Source organism: Mustela putorius, unplaced genomic scaffold (genome assembly GCF_011764305.1).
Source record: "Mustela putorius furo isolate JIRA1106 unplaced genomic scaffold, ASM1176430v1.1 tig00000585_pilon_pilon_pilon, whole genome shotgun sequence".
NCBI lineage: Eukaryota > Metazoa > Chordata > Mammalia > Carnivora > Mustelidae > Mustela > Mustela putorius.
Window position 1 is genome coordinate 157,966 of NW_025421424.1, and position 20,805 is coordinate 178,770.

Sequence of the window (20,805 nt, forward strand, 5' to 3'; positions counted from 1 at the left end):
GGATTGAAAGAACTGACATCGAGCACTGTGCACGTCTCAGCTACACAACACAATGACTTCATTTTCCTAGGCCCTAAAAGGATGACCAGAATAAGTGGTGTTCACAAGGATTCTTGACCATGGGGGTGGGCGCAGGGAGTTCTTGGACATATTCCTTGGCTGTCTAGGAGTATGTTCCCAGGCGTGGAACTCTGGGATCCTACGGTAGATTGTTGGTTGGGAGCATAGGAGCTAACAAATGCCGGTGAGGACACGGAGAACAGGGAACCCTTGGACACCATCCGTGGGAATGCACACTGGGACAAGTCACTGTGCAACACAGTATGGAGGGTCCCACAGTCTAGAGATGGACCAACGCACCAAACAGTGCCATGCGAAAGAAAAGAGCAAGCGTTCCGTGAGACAAACGAAGAATACTCTGAAAGAAGGCTGCAGAGTCATTGGAGAGAAAAGGCCCGAAAGGCCTCACTGAGGGGGACAGCGCTGAGGACAGAATGAAAACAAGGGAGCTAGTCCCGCACAAGTCTGGCTGCCCTGTGTCATGAAGAGGGAAGGCACCTCTGCCTTAGAGCCTCACTACCAGAAGCTGGGTTGGCCAGAGGACATGAAAGAGGCATCCAGTGTGGCTGGAGAGCAACTGGGAGCAGAGCAGAGGGTAGTGAGGAAGGCAGGGACAGGGCCTCAGGCCTGGGAGACAGGTAGCGATCTCTTGTCCCTCTGCAACGGCATTGCCCCAATACCCTGCATCTTCAAATGCACGGACTGAATGCCCCCACGGTTGTTGCAGAAGAGGAATGGAGGCACCATTTCGCATGCTTCCTCCACATCACCATACTTGTGAGCCCGTGGTTGTGACTGAGGCTGGACTAGCAGAGGATTTTCCCCAACTTAGCACCCATCATTCGGGGAGCCATTCAACTCAGAATCTGAGTTTCTGGGCGCATGTTGGCCTTGCCACTGCCTCCGTTCCTGGCACTGTGAGCCTCGATGGATGGCAGCCCCAAACCATCTGGGCATGCTTTTCGCTTCAGAGTCCGAGAAGAAAAGGGGAACAAGGGAGAAGTGGACCATGAGCAAAGAAACTAGGAAGTGCGAAACTCCTTGCCTGACATCTAGAGAAAACACGAGGCATGTTATTTCATCACGTTGAGTAAGTACATCGTGTGGCTCAGAAGCCACTCGCTAACCACCCAGAGCTTGGAGAGTGATGCCTCCACCACAGGTCAGGATCCCTGGGAGCCACTGTGAAGGCTGCTCCCCTCATATACCAGAACGAGGGAAAGAGGTCTCATTCTAAAGCTATGTGGGAAACAACTGAACCGTTTCACTACCGAGGATGACCAAGTCTGCATCTGCGTGCATTTCCACCCCATCATGGTGCCCCATTATAATGACGCCAAGAGAGAAAAAGGGACGGTTCCAAAACGACACAAAGCCGGGACCCAGGCCTCCTCGGAGTGTTCCTCCAGGCCACGTCCCACCCCTTCCTGAAATTCATCTGGCCTTCTATGTGTGCCTCTGATTCCCGTGACACCGTCGCACACATACCACAAATACGGTCTACATACACCCTAAGATGTCCCAAGGAACTAGATTCTCCCTGGTCCCCACTATGCAGGTTGGGAATGTGGGCACTAGGGGAGACACACAATGACTGAGGACACAGGAGTGGGAAAGGACAGAGAACAAACGTCTGACTTCAGCTCTGTCTCCTGAAAGGGAGGACCTGAGTGCCAATTCCAGAGCATGGTGCCTCTGGCACTTTTGGCTCATAGTGTACAGTCCCGGGGAAGAGAGGTCAAGAGTCAAGTGAAGGGGCTGCAGAGAGGGGGTGACTTTAAGAAGGGCCCCAGGTATTAGAATCCTGAAAGCGTGACCTCATATTCTTCATGATAGGCCCCAACCGAACTTAGAACTCTGGTAACCAGGCACCCACTTTCAAAGGGCAACCTGCTCTCCAGCACACTTGAGTGGAGACCTTCGACAGAACACCATGTTCAGTTGTTGTCTTCCTACTTCCAGGGGTGCTGGGCCCACGGGAGCCCAGAGCCAGAGACATTACTGCAGTTGCAGACAGTGCTTCAGCCCTCTTTTCCGAAGCTTCTGGTCATGGGGCCGGAGACACCAACAGGTAACACAAGGCAGCTCGGGGCAGCCCACTGGAGAGCGGGCAACAACTGTGGTCCCACCTCAGCGGGCACACACCACTGTCCCTTACTGTGTGGGAGCGCGTCTCTCTCTCTCTCTCTCTCTGTGTGTGTGTGTGTGTGTGTGTGTGTGTGTGTGTGTGTTTGTAGAAGTGGGGACAGGGGATGAGGGATATGCCCTTCCTGGGCAGAAGCAAGCTGCCTGGTGTTGGAGGCTGGACCCATCTGTCATGTTCATACCCCAGGTCATAGCAGGCTGGATGAAAAGGGGAGGGCTGACACAATGATAAGGCTCATGGTAGTCATGAGCCTTAGAGTGTCCTCTGGCTACCTCCTTGCTCGATGTCTTTTCAGCCATCCCTCTTAGCCTGAACTGGAGAACACGATGTCTAGTGGGGGTGTCCCCTGGTGGCAATGTTCCGGGAGGCTGCTAATGGCTCTTGGCCCTGTGTCTATGGGGCACTGCATTTTCAGAGCTGCACCCCAGAGACTGTGAATGAGCTGGCTGGGGACTTCAACGACTCCAACTCGCTGGACAAGGGTCAGGTGTCCCAGGCCACCCAGGATCAGTGCTGCTCTGAGGTGAGAATAGGAAGAAGCTCCTCCACACCCAGGGCCCCCATGCAACGATGGGGACAAACCTGGGGCCTTCCCAGAGTGTTTCCACTTGACTATTCCACCGGCCCCACCCCAGAGTAACCCACACCTCCGCACATATGCCACACCTATGAGTAAGTAAGGGAGGAAGACACTCTTCACCTACGTGGGACTGGTAGACAATAGAGTGAATGCTTTCCGTGGCATGGGGGGGAAGTTGTTTTGTTTTCTTTCCTCTGGCCTTGTGTTGCTTTTCACGAAGCCATGAGTATCTGGGCCTTTTCCCACGGGTTTTACGATTTTCCCTACTCATGCCAGCTAAGCTGTGGAGAACCCAGCTGGGTTCTGGAGAACTGGCCCACGCCCTTCTAAATCCTCATGCCAGATAGGGTGATTGAACCTACCAAAGGGCCGGTGGGATCAAGCCATTCTACAGGTCTTTCTGGAATGTATCATCTCTCAGAACACATCGAATCCTAGGAGGTCCACCAGCTCACAGGCTCTTTCCCTCTAGGTCCTCACACAGTCCCCCCTAAAGGACGTGGTCTGCCACAGTGACTCGGTCTAGCATTGCTGCTGGAACTTGACGTGACTCAAATTGCTTGCCCATTGCAGCAATGCTGCAAGGAACGGGCACCTCAAGGGTCCTCACAGATGATTTGGGTCACTCCATCTGCCAGACCGTAGACCCAAAGATTGGGTGGAAGGCCTCCGATGCCTCCTGGCCCAGGTAGCTGGCTCTGGCATGAGCTGCTGCAAGGCTTCAGCTACTCCACCTCCCTTGACAAGCAGCAGGGACCTCAGGCCACCAACAACATCCAGTCCTGGTCTGGGGTGAGAACGGGCCCAGGTTCATGGCCAGTCTCAGGACCCAGAGATGACCGGGGCCAGGCCACAACCCAGACTAGACACAACTGGCTGCCCTGGGGCCTGCCAAGGAAGGTGGTTTCCCCCTGAACCTTTCTGCCCCTGACAGCAACAGGCCAAACCGCATCAGCATAGGCGAAATGCCATGCAGCCCATGCTTTGGACAGATCTCAGACCCAACGCGGATGATCTTGAGCAGGCTTGGAGATTCTCAACCTCTCTTTTGTCCTCTCGACAGCAGGGCTCCTTCCTCAGGACTCCATGGCATACACATACAGATCTTCATACAGGCTGGGAAGAGACAGACAGGCTATTGCTGTCCAGCTAACCACACATGTTGAAGGCACCAGTACATTTAAGCCTAGATGGGTCCTTTGGAGGTTGCTTTTAGGTTTTTCAGCCAGCCAAGAACCTTTTTTCTGGGTGGGCACACAAGTCCCTCGTCGTCTTGCCCAAGTTCCCAAAGGGATGGGAGGATGCAGTCTGAGCTCCAGACCCTGCTCTTCCTGGGGCTTCACGGCGTTGAAGCTGACTATGTTGCTCCCCCCCCCCCGCCCCCTTGTCTGCCTGCTGGAAAAGGCATCATCCCTGTCCCCGGACGAGGCCTGCACGATGCTGGCGCTCAGAGAAGGCGCAGTGCAGAGATGGGGACATTCCCTGCTGCTATCCTTCCCGGATAGAAGCCTCTCAAACGTCACCACCATGTGCTCCATCTATCAGATGTTCACGTCAGCCCAGCAGGTCCTGGATCAGCAGTTCCCGAGGTGAGTGCCCACCCCATAGCCAGCACAAGGGGGAGCCTTCCGTCTACTAGTAGTGTAGGTCTTGGGAATGTCACTGCACCTCTCTGACTTTCCCTCTCCTGTCCGGAAAAGTGGAGGTGCTAAGAGGATGAACCTCGTAGGGCGACTGCAGGGAGTCATGGGGGAGGAAACATGGCACGCGCCTCTCTGGGGCCCGGCTCTGCAGAAAGGGCTGCTGGACATGCTGGGCATCTTCGCGCTGAACATTTCCCTCTCCAGGGAAGACGCGTTCAGGCTCAACCCTCACAGGCCTGTGGTCCTTCTGGGTCTGTAGAAAGGAAACGGAAAGCTGGCAGCTTGCCTATTGGCAAAGGACCTCTGAGATGCCATCTAGCTGCTCCTGACTGTGGTCCTTTATGTGCCCAGGTCGAGGGGACACTGGGAGCAGGCAGAGCAGCCCAAGGGCCACTCAGGATTTGCAAAGTCTTGTTTGGGATGATTTCATTCAATCATGGCTCTTAAGCACCTAGGAATGCAGGCACTCTCTAGTCACCAAGAGCAGTGAATGGGTAACGTAGAGACAATGTCTGGGTCTCCATTCTCGTCCCAGGGTCACATAGGCACTCTCCACATCCTAAGCACGCATGTCTAGCGTTCATCAGATGGGGCATCTCTGTGACCTACTCTAGGGAAGAATGGATCCACCTCTCTTGGGACCACGAGGATGCACCTCTACGATCAAGGAAGAACAGGAGAGGTCTTTGGGTGCCAGAGGAGGTCCTGCTGCCTCCACAGAGCAGGGTGGGAGGCGACAGGGGATGTTGCTGGCGAGGGATGTTCAGAACCATGGATCTCCCAGGACTCTCGATTTCCACGGGAGAGCTCAGTGGGGCGGCTTCCTCTGAAGAAGCCAAAGAGTCCGAGAGAGGTGTGGACGGGATGCCAAGCACTCTGGGAAGCAGAGCCCATTGTGGGCTGAGGTGGTGCCTACAACAGCCATCCCTTGGATGGTCCATTCTTGCTCCGCCTGCCCCTATCCATACCCACCTCCGCCGACCACCGCCAGTGGGGCCAAGGACAGAAAGGGTGGGGACCGGACCACTCAGCCGTCGGCCTCCAACCAAAGCCCAGACACTGGTCCGCAGGGAGGATGCATGACTGAGGGGCCAAAGGACAGACCTATGGGAGGTCCCTCCCTCATCCCACGTGGTCAGCAGTCAGCAAGGACAGCTCCAGAGGGGTTGCACGTGGGCTGGCGCCATTCTGTGGGGGCCCACACCGAAAGAATGGTGCTGTGGGAGTAGCGTGGAAAAGGAAGGGCAGGCCAGGTCTCTGACTCTGCCCCACATTTGACTTTCCCCAGCACTCTGTGTCCCATCTTGGGAACCTGGCCCGAGCAGACACGGCAGGATATCGGGCAGTCCCTGCACACTGCCCATGTGGAGGTCAAGGGGGCCTATGTGCACGTCACGTGGCATGACCGGGACCTGAACACCCATGCCCCCGTTCCGCTGAGGCAGCGGCAACTTCTGCAGCTCACAGAGGCTGAGGCGGAGGGTAAGGGGCATTGCAAGCTGGGAAGGCCATCTGGGATGGGGCTCATGGGCTGGGTATTCCTTGAAAGGCCACGGGGTCCGTCCTGTTCAGGGAAAGGCACATGGAGTGTCAGTGATGTGGCTGAATCGTTCCCCTTACTCCCACCCCCGTGTCCGCTATGCGACGCGTTCCAGCAGCTGAGCCGGCCAAAGAGCCTCCCATGGAGCGAGAGGCAACCCTGGCTCTGCATCAGCCATCACCTTCAGGGTCCGAGCCAGCCTCCCCTCCACCGGCTGCTCCAGAACTGGAACAGGGGCTCCTAGGTTACGGATGGTCGCCGGGTCCTGAGGCACAGACGGCTGGGCCATCGGCTTGCCTGGGAGTTTGCACGCCAGCTGTCTCAGCTGCCACTGAGCCCACTCCAGCCGCAGAGGCATCCTGCCAACCCAAGAAGCGGCTCAAAGAGAAGGAGCCTGACCTCCTGGACTTCCCTCCCAAGCTGGTGGCAGAGCAGCTCACCTACATGGATGCGGTGAGCAGCTGGGCCCCCAGGGCAGGAGGGCAGGGCCGGCTTTTTTCTTCTGCTCTCCGCTGCCCTATACCGGCTTTTCCCTGATGTGGACTCCTAGGATATAGGGCCAGATCTCAGCTGCAGCCCTAACCGACCGGGGAAACCCATCAGGGTTTTTAGACCTGAGCTTTCACTGTCCAGCTGCGGACTGTGGAGACAGGCACGGAGAAGGACTGAGGCAGAGGTACCACGCAGATGCAATGAGTCAGAAGCGAGAGCCCGTAAATGGGAAGGCTCTGGTCCCCCGCGGGGAGGAGGGCAGCTCCCTGGGTGCAATCCCGTCCACGGGTCGCCCACCCATCTGCCTGGGAGCCTGAGCACCATCAACCGGGCTTAGGCATCTGATGCGTCCTGAAGGACAGGCTAGACACGGAAAGCCATGCTTTCAGCCACCAGGTGACAATGGGCACCTGAAAGGAGACAGGGACCGCAGGGAGGAGCATTTGGAGGAGGAGATGCCCCCTTGGGAGCACCACCTGGAGCGGCCCCCTGGACATGGAATGATCAGGGTGCACACGCCTTCCTCCCTTCCCTTGCCTCTCTTGGCTCCTGGGGCATCCCGCACTGGCTTCCCTCGGAGAAGAAGAGGGGCATGAAGTCCAGGCTCTCTAAGCAGGCTCCGGCCACATTCGCAGCCTCCTGAGCTCCAGCTCTGACCTGGGACCCCTCCCGAGGACATGAGCCTTGCATGGGCGAACATGTGTGGGGCTCAACACACCTCCCCCTGTCCCCTAGGAGCTGTTCAAGAAGGTGGTGCCCCATCAGTGCCTGGGCTCCGTCTGGTCCCGGAGGAACAGGCCTGGCAACGAGCACCTGGCACCCACAGTCCGGGCCACCATCGCCCAGTTCAATGCTGTGGCCAGCTGCATCGTCACCACGTGCCTTGGCGACCCAAGCATGACAGCCCGGGACAGGGCCGTGGTGGTGGGCCACTGGATCCGGGTGGCCAAGGTATGCTGTGGGAGGCCCAGCTCCCTGAGGCTCTCCTGAGCCTCGGGAACTGCTCTTCTGTCTTGCTCCCTTCTCAGGGCTGAAGGCCCTGCTCTAAGGCCTGTGGTCCCTAGGCTCTTCCTCCCGGGGGCATGGCCCCCCAACGTTGGGACGCTCAGTTCCCACGTGACTCCTCCTTTGCAGTGAGGGAAAATCCTCCCTCTCGCCAGCAGTGTTCCTCTTTAGGGCTGACCTGTGCCCTTCTGCAGCTCCCTGGACATCAGCTTCACCCGTGGGGGAGCCCTAAACCGAGGGGGGCACTAAAGCTCTCGAGCATCTGGGGCTCCTGCTCTCCCACTGACAGCTCCTTCTCTTCCCTCCCCCAGGCCTGTCAGATCCTAGGGAACTACTCCTCCCTGCGTGCCATCCTGGCGGCTCTGCAGAGTGCCTCCATCCACCGCCTGCAGAGGACATGGGACAACGTTTCCAGGTGAGGAGGCTTCTCTGCAGGAGGGACCAGGATGGAGGCGGGATCTCCCACAGGCCTGTCCTTTGCCCCCCTCAGTCAGCTTGGACCTCCTGGGAGGCAGCAAACCCCGACCAAAGGACCTGGGCCCGGGGCTGCTCCTCTCAGCCTTCCTGGGGAACAGGCCACCAGGCCTCTTGCTTGAGAAATCCAATGTCCTCCATGCCCCACCCTGGCCTCAGCTGAATCCCATATTTCCACGTGGTGACTTGGCAGCCACTGAAGTCTCTGCCCATGGTTCAGCCAGAACCCCCCACCCAACCGAGCTGTTCAATTAAGCTGGGAAGGGACGCCCAGGGGGACGCCCAGGAGAACTCCCTCCCATGTCCTACGAAGATCCCAGTGCTCAGAGCAGCCCAGAGCAAACCCTCAGCCAGCCCCGTGGACATGCGGGGCTTCTCCAAGAAAAGGGACTCGCACTCTACCCTGCCACCTTAGGACTCCCCTGAGCCTAACTTCTTTCCCTCTCTTCCAGGAAGAGCTTCCGAACATTCCAAAAGCTCTGCAGAGAAGACAACCCCCAGGGCAGGGAACTACTCATCAAGGTAGCACGGGAGGTGCAGGGCTCCAAGGACAGGAGAGGGGTGTGAGGAGGGCATGATCCTGTGTGGATGAAGTAGGGAATGGCCTGAAGCATTCCTCGGGGAGCAGAAGCCTTTGGCAGGAATGTGCTGACAGCCTGGGCTGAAGATTCCCCCTGGGGCTGGGACAAGCGGGTGCTGCCCATCCACACTCCCTAGGCTAGATTTCAGGTCTCTCTGTGTCCACCGAGAAGGTCCACCTGGGGCCCCCACATGAACGCGGACAGCCCAGAGGACAGGCCCCTGCTCACAGATGGGGTGGGGATGGGTTGTGGGCCACAAAAATGATGATCCTAAGAGGATCCTGAGTGCTCAGGAGACCACAGGAGGTAGGTGGAGTTCCCCCTTCTGCCCATGGGAAAACAGGCTCAGGGAGGCCAGGCTCCAAGCTCCAGGTCCCCCATGGACTGAATGGGGGAGCTGAGATTGTTCTACAAGGACTCGTGGCATGCTTCAGGGGAATGGAGCGTCAGTATCAGCAGACGTAGGTCGGACGGCTAGGGTCTGCAGTCAAAGACGGTGGGCGCAAGGGGACTGAGGCTATTCTGCTCTCAAGGATCTTGTCCTTGGCCCCTCTAGACGCGGCCCTCGAATAAACTGGCCAGCCTGGTGAGGCAGCTGCAGAGAGCGCGGAAGGGGCTGCCCAAGAAGGTGAGTGTGCCTGAGGGACAGGGCCTCCAAGGCCAGGGGAGAGGGGCTCCTCCCTGAGGGCTAGAAGCATCCAGATCAGGACAGGTGGGACCTGCCACTCCAGCTCCACCTCCTGCCACCACAGTTGCTCAATGTCTTCTTCCCCCAGTGACCAGGAGGAAGTAGTCTAGCAGGCTGGGTAGAGAATGGATTTGGGGCTGGGGAGGGGCCCAGGGCTCCATAGCCAGGGGTTTTTTGAATTTCAAAAAGCAGGCCCTGGAGGGGATTAGGAGGAGTCTGATGTTCTGGGAGGGTGAGGGGAAAGCGAATCCAGGGGAAGCAACTAAGGGTCCTAGGCCCTTTTCCATGTGGGAAAGTGGGGTGGGCCAGGACGCTGAAGTCTTTTCGGGGAGGGCCCCTGTGGGCACCAGACAGCAGGGACTCATCCATCCCAAACCTACCCCTCATGACACAGGGTGTCGTCCCATACCTTGGCACTTTCCTCTGCGACCTGGTGGTGCTGGATACAGCAATGGAGGACTACCTGGAGGTGGGTGAGCCTGAGGATTGTGGAGGAGGGACCAGAGTCCTGAGGACAGGGAGCAGAGAGTCCCCGGACTGAGCCCTGAGCTCTGAGTCCTTCGGAGACCTCCCTTCCCCACAGCCTCACAGCCGCCCCTAAGAACTGGCATCTCTTGCCCATCTCAGTGCTGAGGGAAGGGACTCTGCGCCCATCTCCGTGCTGAGGGAAGGGAGTCTGCACCCAGACGGGTGGCCCAAGACTGGGCAAGCACCAGCGCATCCTGAAGGTGAAGCTGCATGCGCTCTGTGTGCATGGGCTGCAGCCTCTCCCTCAGACCTTGCCTGTCGGGGACAGTGAAGTCAGGACCCTGCACATCAGCCACACTTCAGGAGCCCAGCAGGCCCTGCCTGCCTGAGGCGTCTGCCGCTCCCTTCAGTCACCACAGACTGTTGTGCTGCAGGGGGCTGACCTGGAGCCCTTTCACCAGCCCCCAGTCTTCCTTCCTCTGGACCCCAGGGCTTGCCCTAACCCCAGTCTCATTGTGTGTGTGGCTTGGCGGCCCCCTCCTGGGTCCTGGCCTACGCGCAGCCTCAGAACAGAACGGGGGGGGGTGTAAGGTGCTAGGACTGACCGGGGGCCTCTTTCTGAAGGACAACGGTTGTCTGCTTTCCAGGGCAATGAGATCAACCACCGCAAAAAGAATAAGGTGAGCATACGTAGCCCTGGCTGTAGGGAAGGGCAGGCAACCCCTATCAGAGACGCCCCTGGGAAGAACATTGCTTGGCTCCATCCACTCCCCTCCATCTCCCATTTCCTGGGACAGGTTGCTAAGAATGAAGTGCAGGACCCATCGAGTCAGTCAGTAGGGATCCAGAAGGGCATCAAGGAGAACTTCCCTTGATGGAGGAGGGGCTAATTCTACTAGCCTCTGAGAACAGTTTGGGACCAGATGAAGTTGCATGCAGGAGGGTGGTCATGTGTGCCAAGACCCAGGACCCGTCCCCTGTCCCGCTGCTCGGCCCTCACCTGGCCCTGTAGCTTCCCCACCCAGGCTCGGGGTGCATCCTGTGCCTCTCTCCCGGCCCAGGAATACCGAGTCCTCACGGACATCATGCTGCTCCAGGCGGCGGCAGAGAATTACTGCCTAGAGCCCCAGCATCCATTCACGGCCTGGTTCTGGGCTGTGGAGCGGCTCAGCGAGGATGACAGGTGAGGCCCACTCAGGAGCTGGGTCAGGTGACGGCGGGGGTGGACTCTTTCTGCTGGCCCCGCCTGGGATCCTCCTTCTAGGGCTCCCTGGGCAGCCAGACACCAGCTGTGGGAAAACCCTGGGAGGGACTCCTGAATGCCAGCTGCTGCTCAACTCACAGGTGTCCCTCTGTCCTTAGCTACACCCTGTCATGCCAGCTGGAGCCGCGGTCCTAGCTGGCCAGCAGAACACAAGCACCAGGACCACTGGCTACAGCCACCATCAGACCTGAACCCGTGCACACTGGCTGAGCCAAGGATTGCCCCTCGGCCCCTGGGCTACTTGTGGTGCACGAGCCCCATCCGCTGCTCAACACCCCTTCCTCTCCCCTACAGAATTACTTGTTCTGGAGGGGGCAATATTGAATATAAATAAAGGGTTGTTATTTAACCACAACAACAACAACAACAAAAAGGAATGAGAACCCTTGGGATTCAAGTTTTCTTACCAAAATAGTAATAGTAATAATAATAATAATAATAATAATAATAAAGGTTTTTATTTTCTCCTCTACCTGCCCACGTGTGCGTTTGGTTCTTTTATTTCCTACGGTAATGTACAACGTGTACAGACTCTCTTCTTCATTCCTGAACCCAGAAATCTTACAGAGTCAGCAGCTATTCAATGGGGCAGAAAGGAGAGGAGCCAGCCCTCCTCACTTCTGGTGGCACTACTCAATACTGGTGGCACCTCCAAATGCCGTTTCCTCAGAGGACAGGTTCATTTCTGTGTCAGGCATCTGGGCAAACAGCAGAGACAGCCCTCAGGACCCCTGAGATGGAGACGTTGCAGGTCCTTCCCCAGGAAGGCAACATACCCTGACCAGGAGAGTCCTGGAGAGTTCCTTCCCCTCCCCAGAACTATGTGCTGCCCAGGAGAGGGGCTGCTTCTCTCCCCTCTAAAGCAAGGAGGACGATGTCTTGCTTCCTTGGGGATATGCTATGTGTGCGTGTGCTTGTGTGGGTTTGGACCCAGTATTTGGGACTGACGGTTGTCGAGTTCAGTCTCCTGAATTGCATCAGCACGATGTAGGGAAAACACATGCAAAGAGATCCAACCCTGCCTGTGGAAGCTCCAAAACCTGAGGAAGATATTTTGTAAATGGAAGAAGGGCAGGCAGGACATCCCGTCCTCAGTTTCCCTATAGGCTCTCCAGGTTCACCCTTTACCAAGACTGGAATCCCCCTGGGATCCTTATCCAGGATCTCTGGATTCCTTTTCCCTGCTTCTTTTGGGTGAGGCTGGAGAGAAAAACTAAAGAAACTGGGAGGTGTCCCTGGCTCTATTCACATCTATGCTGACCGATTAGCTAGGATGTCCAGCCATCCTGCATTTCCTTACGCAGTTCTTGGCAAGGCCGTGGGGCCCTTCAGGCCCCTGACCCTCTTGGTCAGGTCCATGGTAGCCACTGCTCCCTGGCTGGGGCCTGATGGAGCAGAGATGGGTTCTCCCTTGCCAGGATAAAGGTTCGGATCCTTGACCAGAGAAACCCCACACTCTCCTGGCTGGCCAAGGGCACTGTCAGGTCCAGGTGGTTCTGAAGTCCCTGGTCTCCATCATCCACCAGGTGACACACCCATGTTCCACTCACTTGTCTGAAATGGGGAACTCGCCTGACACGGTAGACCAACACACACAGGGAATGTGAGCAGGGGAGAAGCATCTATCATGCAAATGGATGTGAAACGAAGCAAGGGTAGGAATCCTTCTCTCCAGACACAACAGACTCTGAACCGAAGGGGGGAGGTACGAAGCCACAGAGAAGGACACTACTTCCTCGCAAGGGAGGCCATGTAATAGGAGAGAACATCTCGAAATATGTAGACACGCACCAGGGGAGCACCCAAAGGCATCCAACAGTGCATAACAAATTAAGTCACCTTTGACAGCAGTACCATGCAGTGGGGGACTCTAACACCCCACATCTGCTAATGGACACAGGATCCAAACTGACAATCAACAAGGAATCTATGGCTTTGAGGGATGCACCCGTTTCAACACGTAGATGCAGAACCTTCCACCCTGAAACAGCAGCATCCGCAGTGCTTTCCAGTGCACATGGAACATTCTCCAGAGTAGATCACACGTTAGGGCACAACCCAAGTCTCAACAAACTCCAAGAGATGGATATCATCCCACGCATCTTTTCTCAGCACGATGCTACGGAACGCCAAATGAACCCTAAGAGCAACCCTGGAGAGACCACGAATCCATGGAAGTTCAATTACATGCTACCCAACCAGCACTGGGTCAACCCGGAATCCAAAGAGGATGTCCAAAATTACATGGAAGCAAAAGGACACGCCAAGGGTCCCCAACCTTGCAGATACAGCGCCAGGGAATCTAAGAAGACAGGATCCAGCACCACAAGAAAAAAATCCCCAATACCATCAGCTGACACATAAGGACCTAGCCAAAGCACAACACAGAGCTCCTGAGCAGTCGCTCAGCCTGGGCGAGTTGGAGCTCCTGCTGTTGGGTGCAGGCTTAGCTTCCATCTCGACTCTAAGTCCCAGCCTGGGGGGTGTTCTTTCCTTTCTCCCAGAACCATCCCCACCAGGGCCACTGGGGAATCAACCCTTCAGGGGGTTCTCGGCAGAGAGAAATGGCCCAAAGGGCCCAGGAAAAACCACCACCCCTTCCCCGCTGGTGGATCAAGGTGGCCCATTCGCGTTCCCTCTGTGGAACATTCCACAGTGCTTTGGGGGGGGGGACGACCCTCTCAGGCTCTGATGCCCAGGGTTTCTCGGCAAAGGGCAGATTCCGACTGAGTACCCCTGGGAGGGACCTGACACTCTGCACTTCCAGCATGCTCGCAGCTAATGCCCCGGCCACCTGTCCCCGGAGCACACGGAGAGACAACTTGCCAGCGGACCACTGGACAAAACGTCCTCTCTTTCACCACCAGGAAGAGATCGATGGGCAACCGTCTGGCAGCCACAAACAGGTGTTTGATTGTCAGGAAGATCAACAGCCAGGCAGGGCTTGGTCCACCCCCCACAGGCCTCTCCTCCTCTTCTCCTCCAGAGTATAGGGAGGCAGGATGGCAGGAAAGACAGTTTGTTCAGTGGAAGCGAAATCCTGAGCTTGAGTCCCTTTCTCCCTAGTAGCCTGGGCACTCCTACGCTGCTTCCACTGTGGCCTCTGTGCAAGGCCATTCGAAACACCAGTGCTGGCTTGCCAAGTTCCGGGATACTGGGCAGAAAGCGATGGAACACAAGAGAGTCCCAGGGAAGTGACAACGGGTTTGGTCATGAAAGCTTGAAGCTGTCAAAGACCATCTCTTGCCCTATGTTCCCTTGGTCAGAAACCTTTCGGCAACCGCTCAGAGGAGAGACAGGCAGGTACAGAGCAGGGATGGGGAACCCTGGGAGCCACTGTGGACCGAACCTGGTGGTCTCTTCTCCACAATTCACACAGACCAAGATACAGACGGAAGACTTAACATCCGTGGGTGTTTTGTTAACATGGGCTTTGATTCATGTGTGACTTTTCAGAAACAGAAAAGAATAAAGGGAATCAGGAAAGAGAGGCGATCAAAAACACCGGCTCAAATATAGGGAACATACTGGTGGGAACCAGGTGGGCGGACGGGTGGAAGTAGGGGTGGGGATTAAGAAGACACTTACTGTGCTGAGCACGGAGTCACATACAGAACTCCTGAATCCCTACTCTTCAACTGAAACGACGAAAATACTCTACGTCCATTAGACTGTATTTTCAAAATTGTCTTTGAAAGGTGGGTATTAGGAGATGGAAGATGAGATTACGCTCTGAGAGTTTCCCAATCAGGTCTCCTCAGGCTGTACGTGAATGCACATTAAAGATCAGTGAAAGAGCCCAAAGACAAAAGTGACATCTGTTGATATGGAAAGGCCAGTGCCCACCTCTGTGATCACAGAAAAAACACACCTTCCTATGATATTGGCTGTCGTAAAAGCATTTCACCCACGTCCCCTTGGAGCTACGCTCCTCTGGTATTTCCATTCTACTTGGTTGTGTGTCCTCATGAAGTAGTTGAAGGAAATATTGCTACCCCGTGTTTGGTGGACTAAAGCAAAGCTGGCTATTTCTAGCCCCTGGAAGACTGGAGCTAGAGGGCCTTCTGGGAAAACACTGCACAACTGGATCTCTCATCGTCTTCCAGAGAAGGAAAGGGAGGCCCCACAAGGGCACCAGGGGAACAGGAACACAGAGGAGGTTCTCCTGACACCAGCTTCAGGATCCCAACTCCCTGAGCAAGAATGAAGAACCCCCGTCCCCCCACACACAATGGACACATATCACTGGAATGGGTCAGTTCCCAGGAAAAGCGAAATGCGGCCAAACATGGAAAGGTACACAATAACCTCACTGAAAGAAAGCCCACTGGGATCCCCTGCCCTGGGTCTTAAGTTCCACCTATGCATGAAGCCATTTGATAATCACAGGGGAAGGGAGGGAAAACTGAATGGGAAGCCACCAGAGAGGGAGAAAAACGATGCGAGGCTCTTCCCTAAGAAACAAGCAGAGGAGCCTAACAAATAGCAGGGAGCACATGGGGAGTTAGAGAGGAGAAGGGAGTTGGAAAACTGGAAGGGGAGGTGAACCTTGAGAGACTATAGACTCTGGAAAACAATCTGAGGGTTTTGAAGGGGCGGGGGCGTGCGAGGTCGGGGTACCAGGTGGTGGGTATTATAGAGGGCACGGATTGCACGGAGCACTGGGGGTGGTGCAAAAATAATGAATATTGTTATGCTGAAAATAAAGAAAAATTAAATTAAAAAAAAAAGCAAAGAAATAAGCAGAGGGTTGCTGGAGGGGAGGTGGGTGCGGGTATGGGACGATTCGGGCAGGAGCATAAAGGATGGCATGCGATGGGATGAGCACTGGGGGCGAAACGCAACTGAGGAACAGCTGGGCACTACCTCGGAAGCTGAGGAGGTACTGTACGGTGGCTTACTGACTTTCCACAACAACAACAAAATACAATCCAAGGTTCTGTGTTCCCTTGATTTTCAATGTGGAAAATATGGGATGATTTCTTTTCTTCCCTCAAGCAAGGAAATGACATAGCCTATTCACGAGGAGGCAATGCTCAGGACATTCTACCCCTTTCAGCCCTAGAGAGGTTTTCAAACAGGCTTTCACCAGTTGCAGTCCTCATGCCCTTCTAGTCATTTCGGAGCACTCTTGACAGGGGGCAAACCCTTTTTTTCTTCAAGGTGACTCACCCCAAGCAGGTAATATCCCTACGTGCCACAGGAGCGACTACAGGTGCGCCCCCTCCATCCTTTCCGAGGGCCTCACTACAAGTTTTCCAGAAAGGTGGCATGAATAGTAGTGGCTGGAAGGTGGATGCTGCATGACATCCATCCCTTTGTTCACTTGAGGGATGACTAGGGGCAGGGTCTCCATCTCAGTCGTGGACGTGCCAGAGCTCTCCAGCTCCCCTTCAGACACGGCCCTGCCCTCTCTCCCATAGAAGAACCTGCAGAACTACGTGACCATGAACTGGGAACACACAACAACGGTACAAAGGTCTTACCTGAATTCAGCTCAGCATGGCAATGACAGACTGGTCCCTCTTGGAGGTTGTTCCCAGTGTCCTTGAGGCATTCGAACCCCTTCTTGGCGGCTGACTCCAGACAGTGGCTCACCTGTCACAGTGGCTCACGATAGAGGGATGAGAAGTTCCTCGGAGACAGGTGTCACCACACCACTATCATCACCCTTTGTCGTGGAAGAAGTCTATGTCCCTCGTCGGATTAAGAAACCCTTCAAACAGGACTGGAGCAGGGTGCAATAAAAGGCTCCCTTTGAAGAAGGGCTGAGCTTGGGGACATGTCCAGTCCTATGTCTCACTGCTGCCATCACCACACACAGTGCTGCCCCAAATGGGCAGGGTACCATTTCCAGTACACGGCTCCTGCTCGCCCACCGTACCTATTCCTATCATCGCGCCATCGCATCTGGTCAGGACCCCAGCATCAGGCCTGTGCGTCTCCAGTTCCTGCTGCTGCCTGCCTCCACCAGCGATCCTGTTTCATCTCTGAATTCCGAGCGCCGCGGCATCCATCTTCCTCACCTTCACAAAACAGGATTGCGCAATGATTTCATGGATACGGCCTGCAAGGCACAGGATGGAAAAGAAAAGGAAACTCACACACGGGACATTCAGGACACTTAAAATCTTTGTGACTTGAATGACGTTATCAACCAAGGGAAAGCACAGTCCAGAAGTCGGGAGAGCATGTTTGCAAACCATGGATCTGGCAGGTTCTCAATATCCACAATAGCGAGAGATCCCAGGAACTCAACAACATCAACAACAAGAGAAAAACAAGTCAAATGTGATGTGTGAATGTACACATGGGCAAGAGACCTAACCTCAAAGCTATACGCAAGGAACGAAATTGCAAGCGATGAGATACCTTTATGCATCCATGAGGTTGGCTCCCCATGGAAAAAGAAAAACAAAACAAAACACAACAAAGCAAAGCAAAACAAAACAAAACACTCGGGAGAAAGGAAAAGACCAAGCCATGGCAAAGATAGAGAGAATTAGGAACCTTGCTGATTGGGTGTGGTAGGAATGTTTAAGGGTATGGTTGTGAAATCAGTATGACAGCTCTTCCCAAAAATCGACTTTAGTGGGACACCTGGGTGGCTCAGTCTGTTGAGTGCCTGCCTTCGGCTCAGGTCACGGTCTCAGGATCCGGGGATGGAGTCCCGCATCGGGCTTCTTGCTCAGCCGGGAGCCTGCTTCTCCCCTGCCTGCTCTGCCTGCCACTTCTCCTGCTTCTGCATGCCTCTTTCTCATGCTGACAAATGAATGAATAAACTGTTTTTAAAAAATCAACTTTCGCACTACCGTGTGTTTTAGTACTTGCCCTTCTGTGCTAGGTACCCACATTCATGAACAGGATAGTGTGGTCCTGGAGACTTATCTGAGCACACCTTCTCATGGCAGCATGGTTCCTAAAAGCTAACCCATGAACGCAATCCAAGTATCTGTCCAGGGAGGAACAGATGTTGTATATACAGACGTTGGGATAGTATTCATTCGCTAAAGAGGACAAAAACATTGACATGCATGCGCCACCCCGTGGGCGAACGTTGAGGAGGGTATGCTAAGTGAGAGGAGTATGCATGAAGATAACCAACTTTGACTCCACTCTGAGGACCTACCTAGAGTGGATTCCGAAGGACAGAAAGTAGAATGGTGTTTGCCAAGGGCTGGAAGGAGGCGCTCGCGGGAAGAGTCTGACGCACGCTAAAGAGCTTTAGATGGACAAGATGCCAAGGAGATGGGAAGGTGGGTTCCAGGGAGCTTGGACAAAGACATTAATGCTTTTTAAGACATTTAGAATGTACTCCGTGAACTTCATGGACTTCACGACCTAAAAATAAATTGCACTGAAAAGCTGCAAAGATGGAGAAATGAACACAGGACCACTTCATCTGGCCCTTTATACCCTTTCCAGGTAGGTCCTCTCTCAGCCATTCGACTTCTGCCATTTTCCTTGAGACAACATGGAGCCAACAAAATGTCCTTCTGTGCCTACTTCGAGGTTGAAAACCAGAATTGCCCCACCCGGGACAACTTTATGTGAGAAGGTATTTTTCAGAGTTAATTTCTTGAGGCCTGTTATTCCTTGATCATGTTTGGAAACAGAACCCAAACTGAACATTCTCCTTCGTCTGCTTGATTTTTCCTTCCCTGATTTTTTCCCCCCACTCAGAACCCATTGTTGATGCAAGGGCCTTGGGTGTTCCTATGCCTGTCGTCATCTACTGACTTTAGCTTCTGCTGTTTCCAGTTTTGCTTACGTGTCATTCCTTTACCAAGTCAACTTTCCTGAGGCTCATTATGAATAGTAAAATATTTTCGGCCCCAGTTGGATTGAAAGAACTGACATCGAGCACTGTGCACGTCTCAGCTACACAACACAATGACTTCATTTTCCTAGGCCCTAAAAGGATGACCAGAATAAGTGGTGTTCACAAGGATTCTTGACCATGGGGGTGGGCGCAGGGAGTTCTTGGACATATTCCTTGGCTGTCTAGGAGTATGTTCCCAGGCGTGGAACTCTGGGATCCTACGGTAGATTGTTGGTTGGGAGCATAGGAGCTAACAAATGCCGGTGAGGACACGGAGAACAGGGAACCCTTGGACACCATCCGTGGGAATGCACACTGGGACAAGTCACTGTGCAACACAGTATGGAGGGTCCCACAGTCTAGAGATGGACCAACGCACCAAACAGTGCCATGCGAAAGAAAAGAGCAAGCGTTCCGTGAGACAAACGAAGAATACTCTGAAAGAAGGCTGCAGAGTCATTGGAGAGAAAAGGCCCGAAAGGCCTCACTGAGGGGGACAGCGCTGAGGACAGAATGAAAACAAGGGAGCTAGTCCCGCACAAGTCTGGCTGCCCTGTGTCATGAAGAGGGAAGGCACCTCTGCCTTAGAGCCTCACTACCAGAAGCTGGGTTGGCCAGAGGACATGAAAGAGGCATCCAGTGTGGCTGGAGAGCAACTGGGAGCAGAGCAGAGGGTAGTGAGGAAGGCAGGGACAGGGCCTCAGGCCTGGGAGACAGGTAGCCGATCTCTTGTCCCTCTGCAACGGCATTGCCCCAATACCCTGCATCTTCAAATGCACGGACTGAATGCCCCCACGGTTGTTGCAGAAGAGGAATGGAGGCACCATTTCGCATGCTTCCTCCACATCACCATACTTGTGAGCCCGTGGTTGTGACTGAGGCTGGACTAGCAGAGGATTTTCCCCAACTTAGCACCCATCATTCGGGGAGCCATTCAACTCAGAATCTGAGTTTCTGGGCGCATGTTGGCCTTGCCACTGCCTCCGTTCCTGGCACTGTGAGCCTCGATGGATGGCAGCCCCAACCATCTGGGCATGCTTTTCGCTTCAGAGTCCGAGAAGAAAAGGGGAACAAGGGAGAAGTGGACCATGAGCAAAGAAACTAGGAAGTGCGAAACTCCTTGCCTGACATCTAGAGAAACACGAGGCATGTTATTTCATCACGTTGAGTAAGTACATCGTGTGGCTCAGAAGCCACTCGCTAACCACCCAGAGCTTGGAGAGTGATGCCTCCACCACAGGTCAGGATCCCTGGGAGCCACTGTGAAGGCTGCTCCCCTCATATACCAGAACGAGGGAAAGAGGTCTCATTCTAAAGCTATGTGGGAAACAACTGAACCGTTTCACTACCGAGGATGACCAAGTCTGCATCTGCGTGCATTTCCACCCCATCATGGTGCCCCATTATAATGACGCCAAGAGAGAAAAAGGGACGGTTCCAAAACGACACAAAGCCGGGACCCAGGCCTCCTCGGAGTGTTCCTCCAGGCCACGTCCCACCCCTTCCTGAAATTCATCTGGCCTTCTATGTGTGCCTCTGATTCCCGTGACACCGTCGCACACATACCACAAATACGGTCTACATACACCCTAAGATGTCCCAAGGAACTAGATTCTCCCTGGTCCCCACTATGCAGGTTGGGAATGTGGGCACTAGGGGAGACACACAATGACTGAGGACACAGGAGTGGGAAAGGACAGAGAACAAACGTCTGACTTCAGCTCTGTCTCCTGAAAGGGAGGACCTGAGTGCCAATTCCAGAGCATGGTGCCTCTGGCACTTTTGGCTCATAGTGTACAGTCCCGGGGAAGAGAGGTCAAGAGTCAAGTGAAGGGGGCTGCAGAGAGGGGGTGACTTTAAGAAGGGCCCCAGGTATTAGAATCCTGAAAGCGTGACCTCATATTCTTCATGATAGGCCCCAACCGAACTTAGAACTCTGGTAACCAGGCACCCACTTTCAAAGGGCAACCTGCTCTCCAGCACACTTGAGTGGAGACCTTCGACAGAACACCATGTTCAGTTGTTGTCTTCCTACTTCCAGG

The 20,805-nt window shown here is 54.7% G+C and overlaps 2 protein-coding genes across 4 annotated transcripts; both read left to right on the forward strand.

Annotated features, from left to right (window-relative positions):
• The first annotated feature begins 1,125 nt into the window (after nucleotides 1–1,125).
• Nucleotides 1,126–6,506, forward strand: LOC123392541. The gene is made up of 5 exons (XM_045081980.1): nucleotides 1,126–2,131; nucleotides 2,622–2,729; nucleotides 4,191–4,375; nucleotides 5,718–5,911; nucleotides 6,085–6,506. Exons 1-5 carry the CDS (start codon nucleotides 1,994–1,996, stop codon nucleotides 6,504–6,506), a joined length of 1,047 nt encoding a protein of 348 aa, XP_044937915.1. The 5' UTR covers nucleotides 1,126–1,993.
• An 11-nt stretch (nucleotides 6,507–6,517) lies between these two features.
• On the forward strand, nucleotides 6,518–11,308 carry LOC123392516 (ral guanine nucleotide dissociation stimulator-like). 3 transcript variants are annotated; one of them, XR_006607235.1, is made up of 8 exons: nucleotides 6,524–7,412; nucleotides 7,778–7,881; nucleotides 8,393–8,462; nucleotides 9,078–9,149; nucleotides 9,604–9,678; nucleotides 10,302–10,357; nucleotides 10,739–10,860; nucleotides 11,040–11,308. XR_006607235.1 is itself a non-coding variant. In XM_045081803.1 (8 exons), the coding sequence occupies exons 1-8, from the start codon at nucleotides 7,359–7,361 to the stop codon at nucleotides 11,074–11,076; spliced, it is 567 nt and encodes a 188-aa protein (XP_044937738.1). In that variant the 5' UTR covers nucleotides 6,533–7,358; the 3' UTR covers nucleotides 11,077–11,308. The 3 variants fall into 3 exon arrangements, 2 of the variants coding, with proteins under 2 accessions (XP_044937737.1, XP_044937738.1); XM_045081803.1 differs by having other exon boundaries at nucleotides 6,533–7,412; nucleotides 10,325–10,357; XM_045081802.1 differs by lacking the exon at nucleotides 11,040–11,308 and having other exon boundaries at nucleotides 6,518–7,412; nucleotides 10,325–10,848.
• Nucleotides 11,309–20,805: the final 9,497 nt, after the last annotated feature.

Excerpts from the sequence above, each read along its gene's own strand:
- LOC123392541 (XM_045081980.1), top strand. The coding sequence starts at position 1,994 with ATGTTCAGTTGTTGTCTTCCTACTTCCAGGGGTGCTGGGCCCACGGGA. Across the intron at positions 2,730-4,190 it reads AGGATCAGTGCTGCTCTGAG|GCATCATCCCTGTCCCCGGA; the intron begins GTGAGAATAGGA and ends CTGCTGGAAAAG. Across the intron at positions 4,376-5,717 it reads CTGGATCAGCAGTTCCCGAG|CACTCTGTGTCCCATCTTGG; the intron begins GTGAGTGCCCAC and ends GACTTTCCCCAG.
- LOC123392516 (XM_045081802.1), top strand. The coding sequence starts at position 7,359 with ATGACAGCCCGGGACAGGGCCGTGGTGGTGGGCCACTGGATCCGGGTG. Across the intron at positions 7,413-7,777 it reads ACTGGATCCGGGTGGCCAAG|GCCTGTCAGATCCTAGGGAA; the intron begins GTATGCTGTGGG and ends TCCCTCCCCCAG. Across the intron at positions 7,882-8,392 it reads ACATGGGACAACGTTTCCAG|GAAGAGCTTCCGAACATTCC; the intron begins GTGAGGAGGCTT and ends CCTCTCTTCCAG.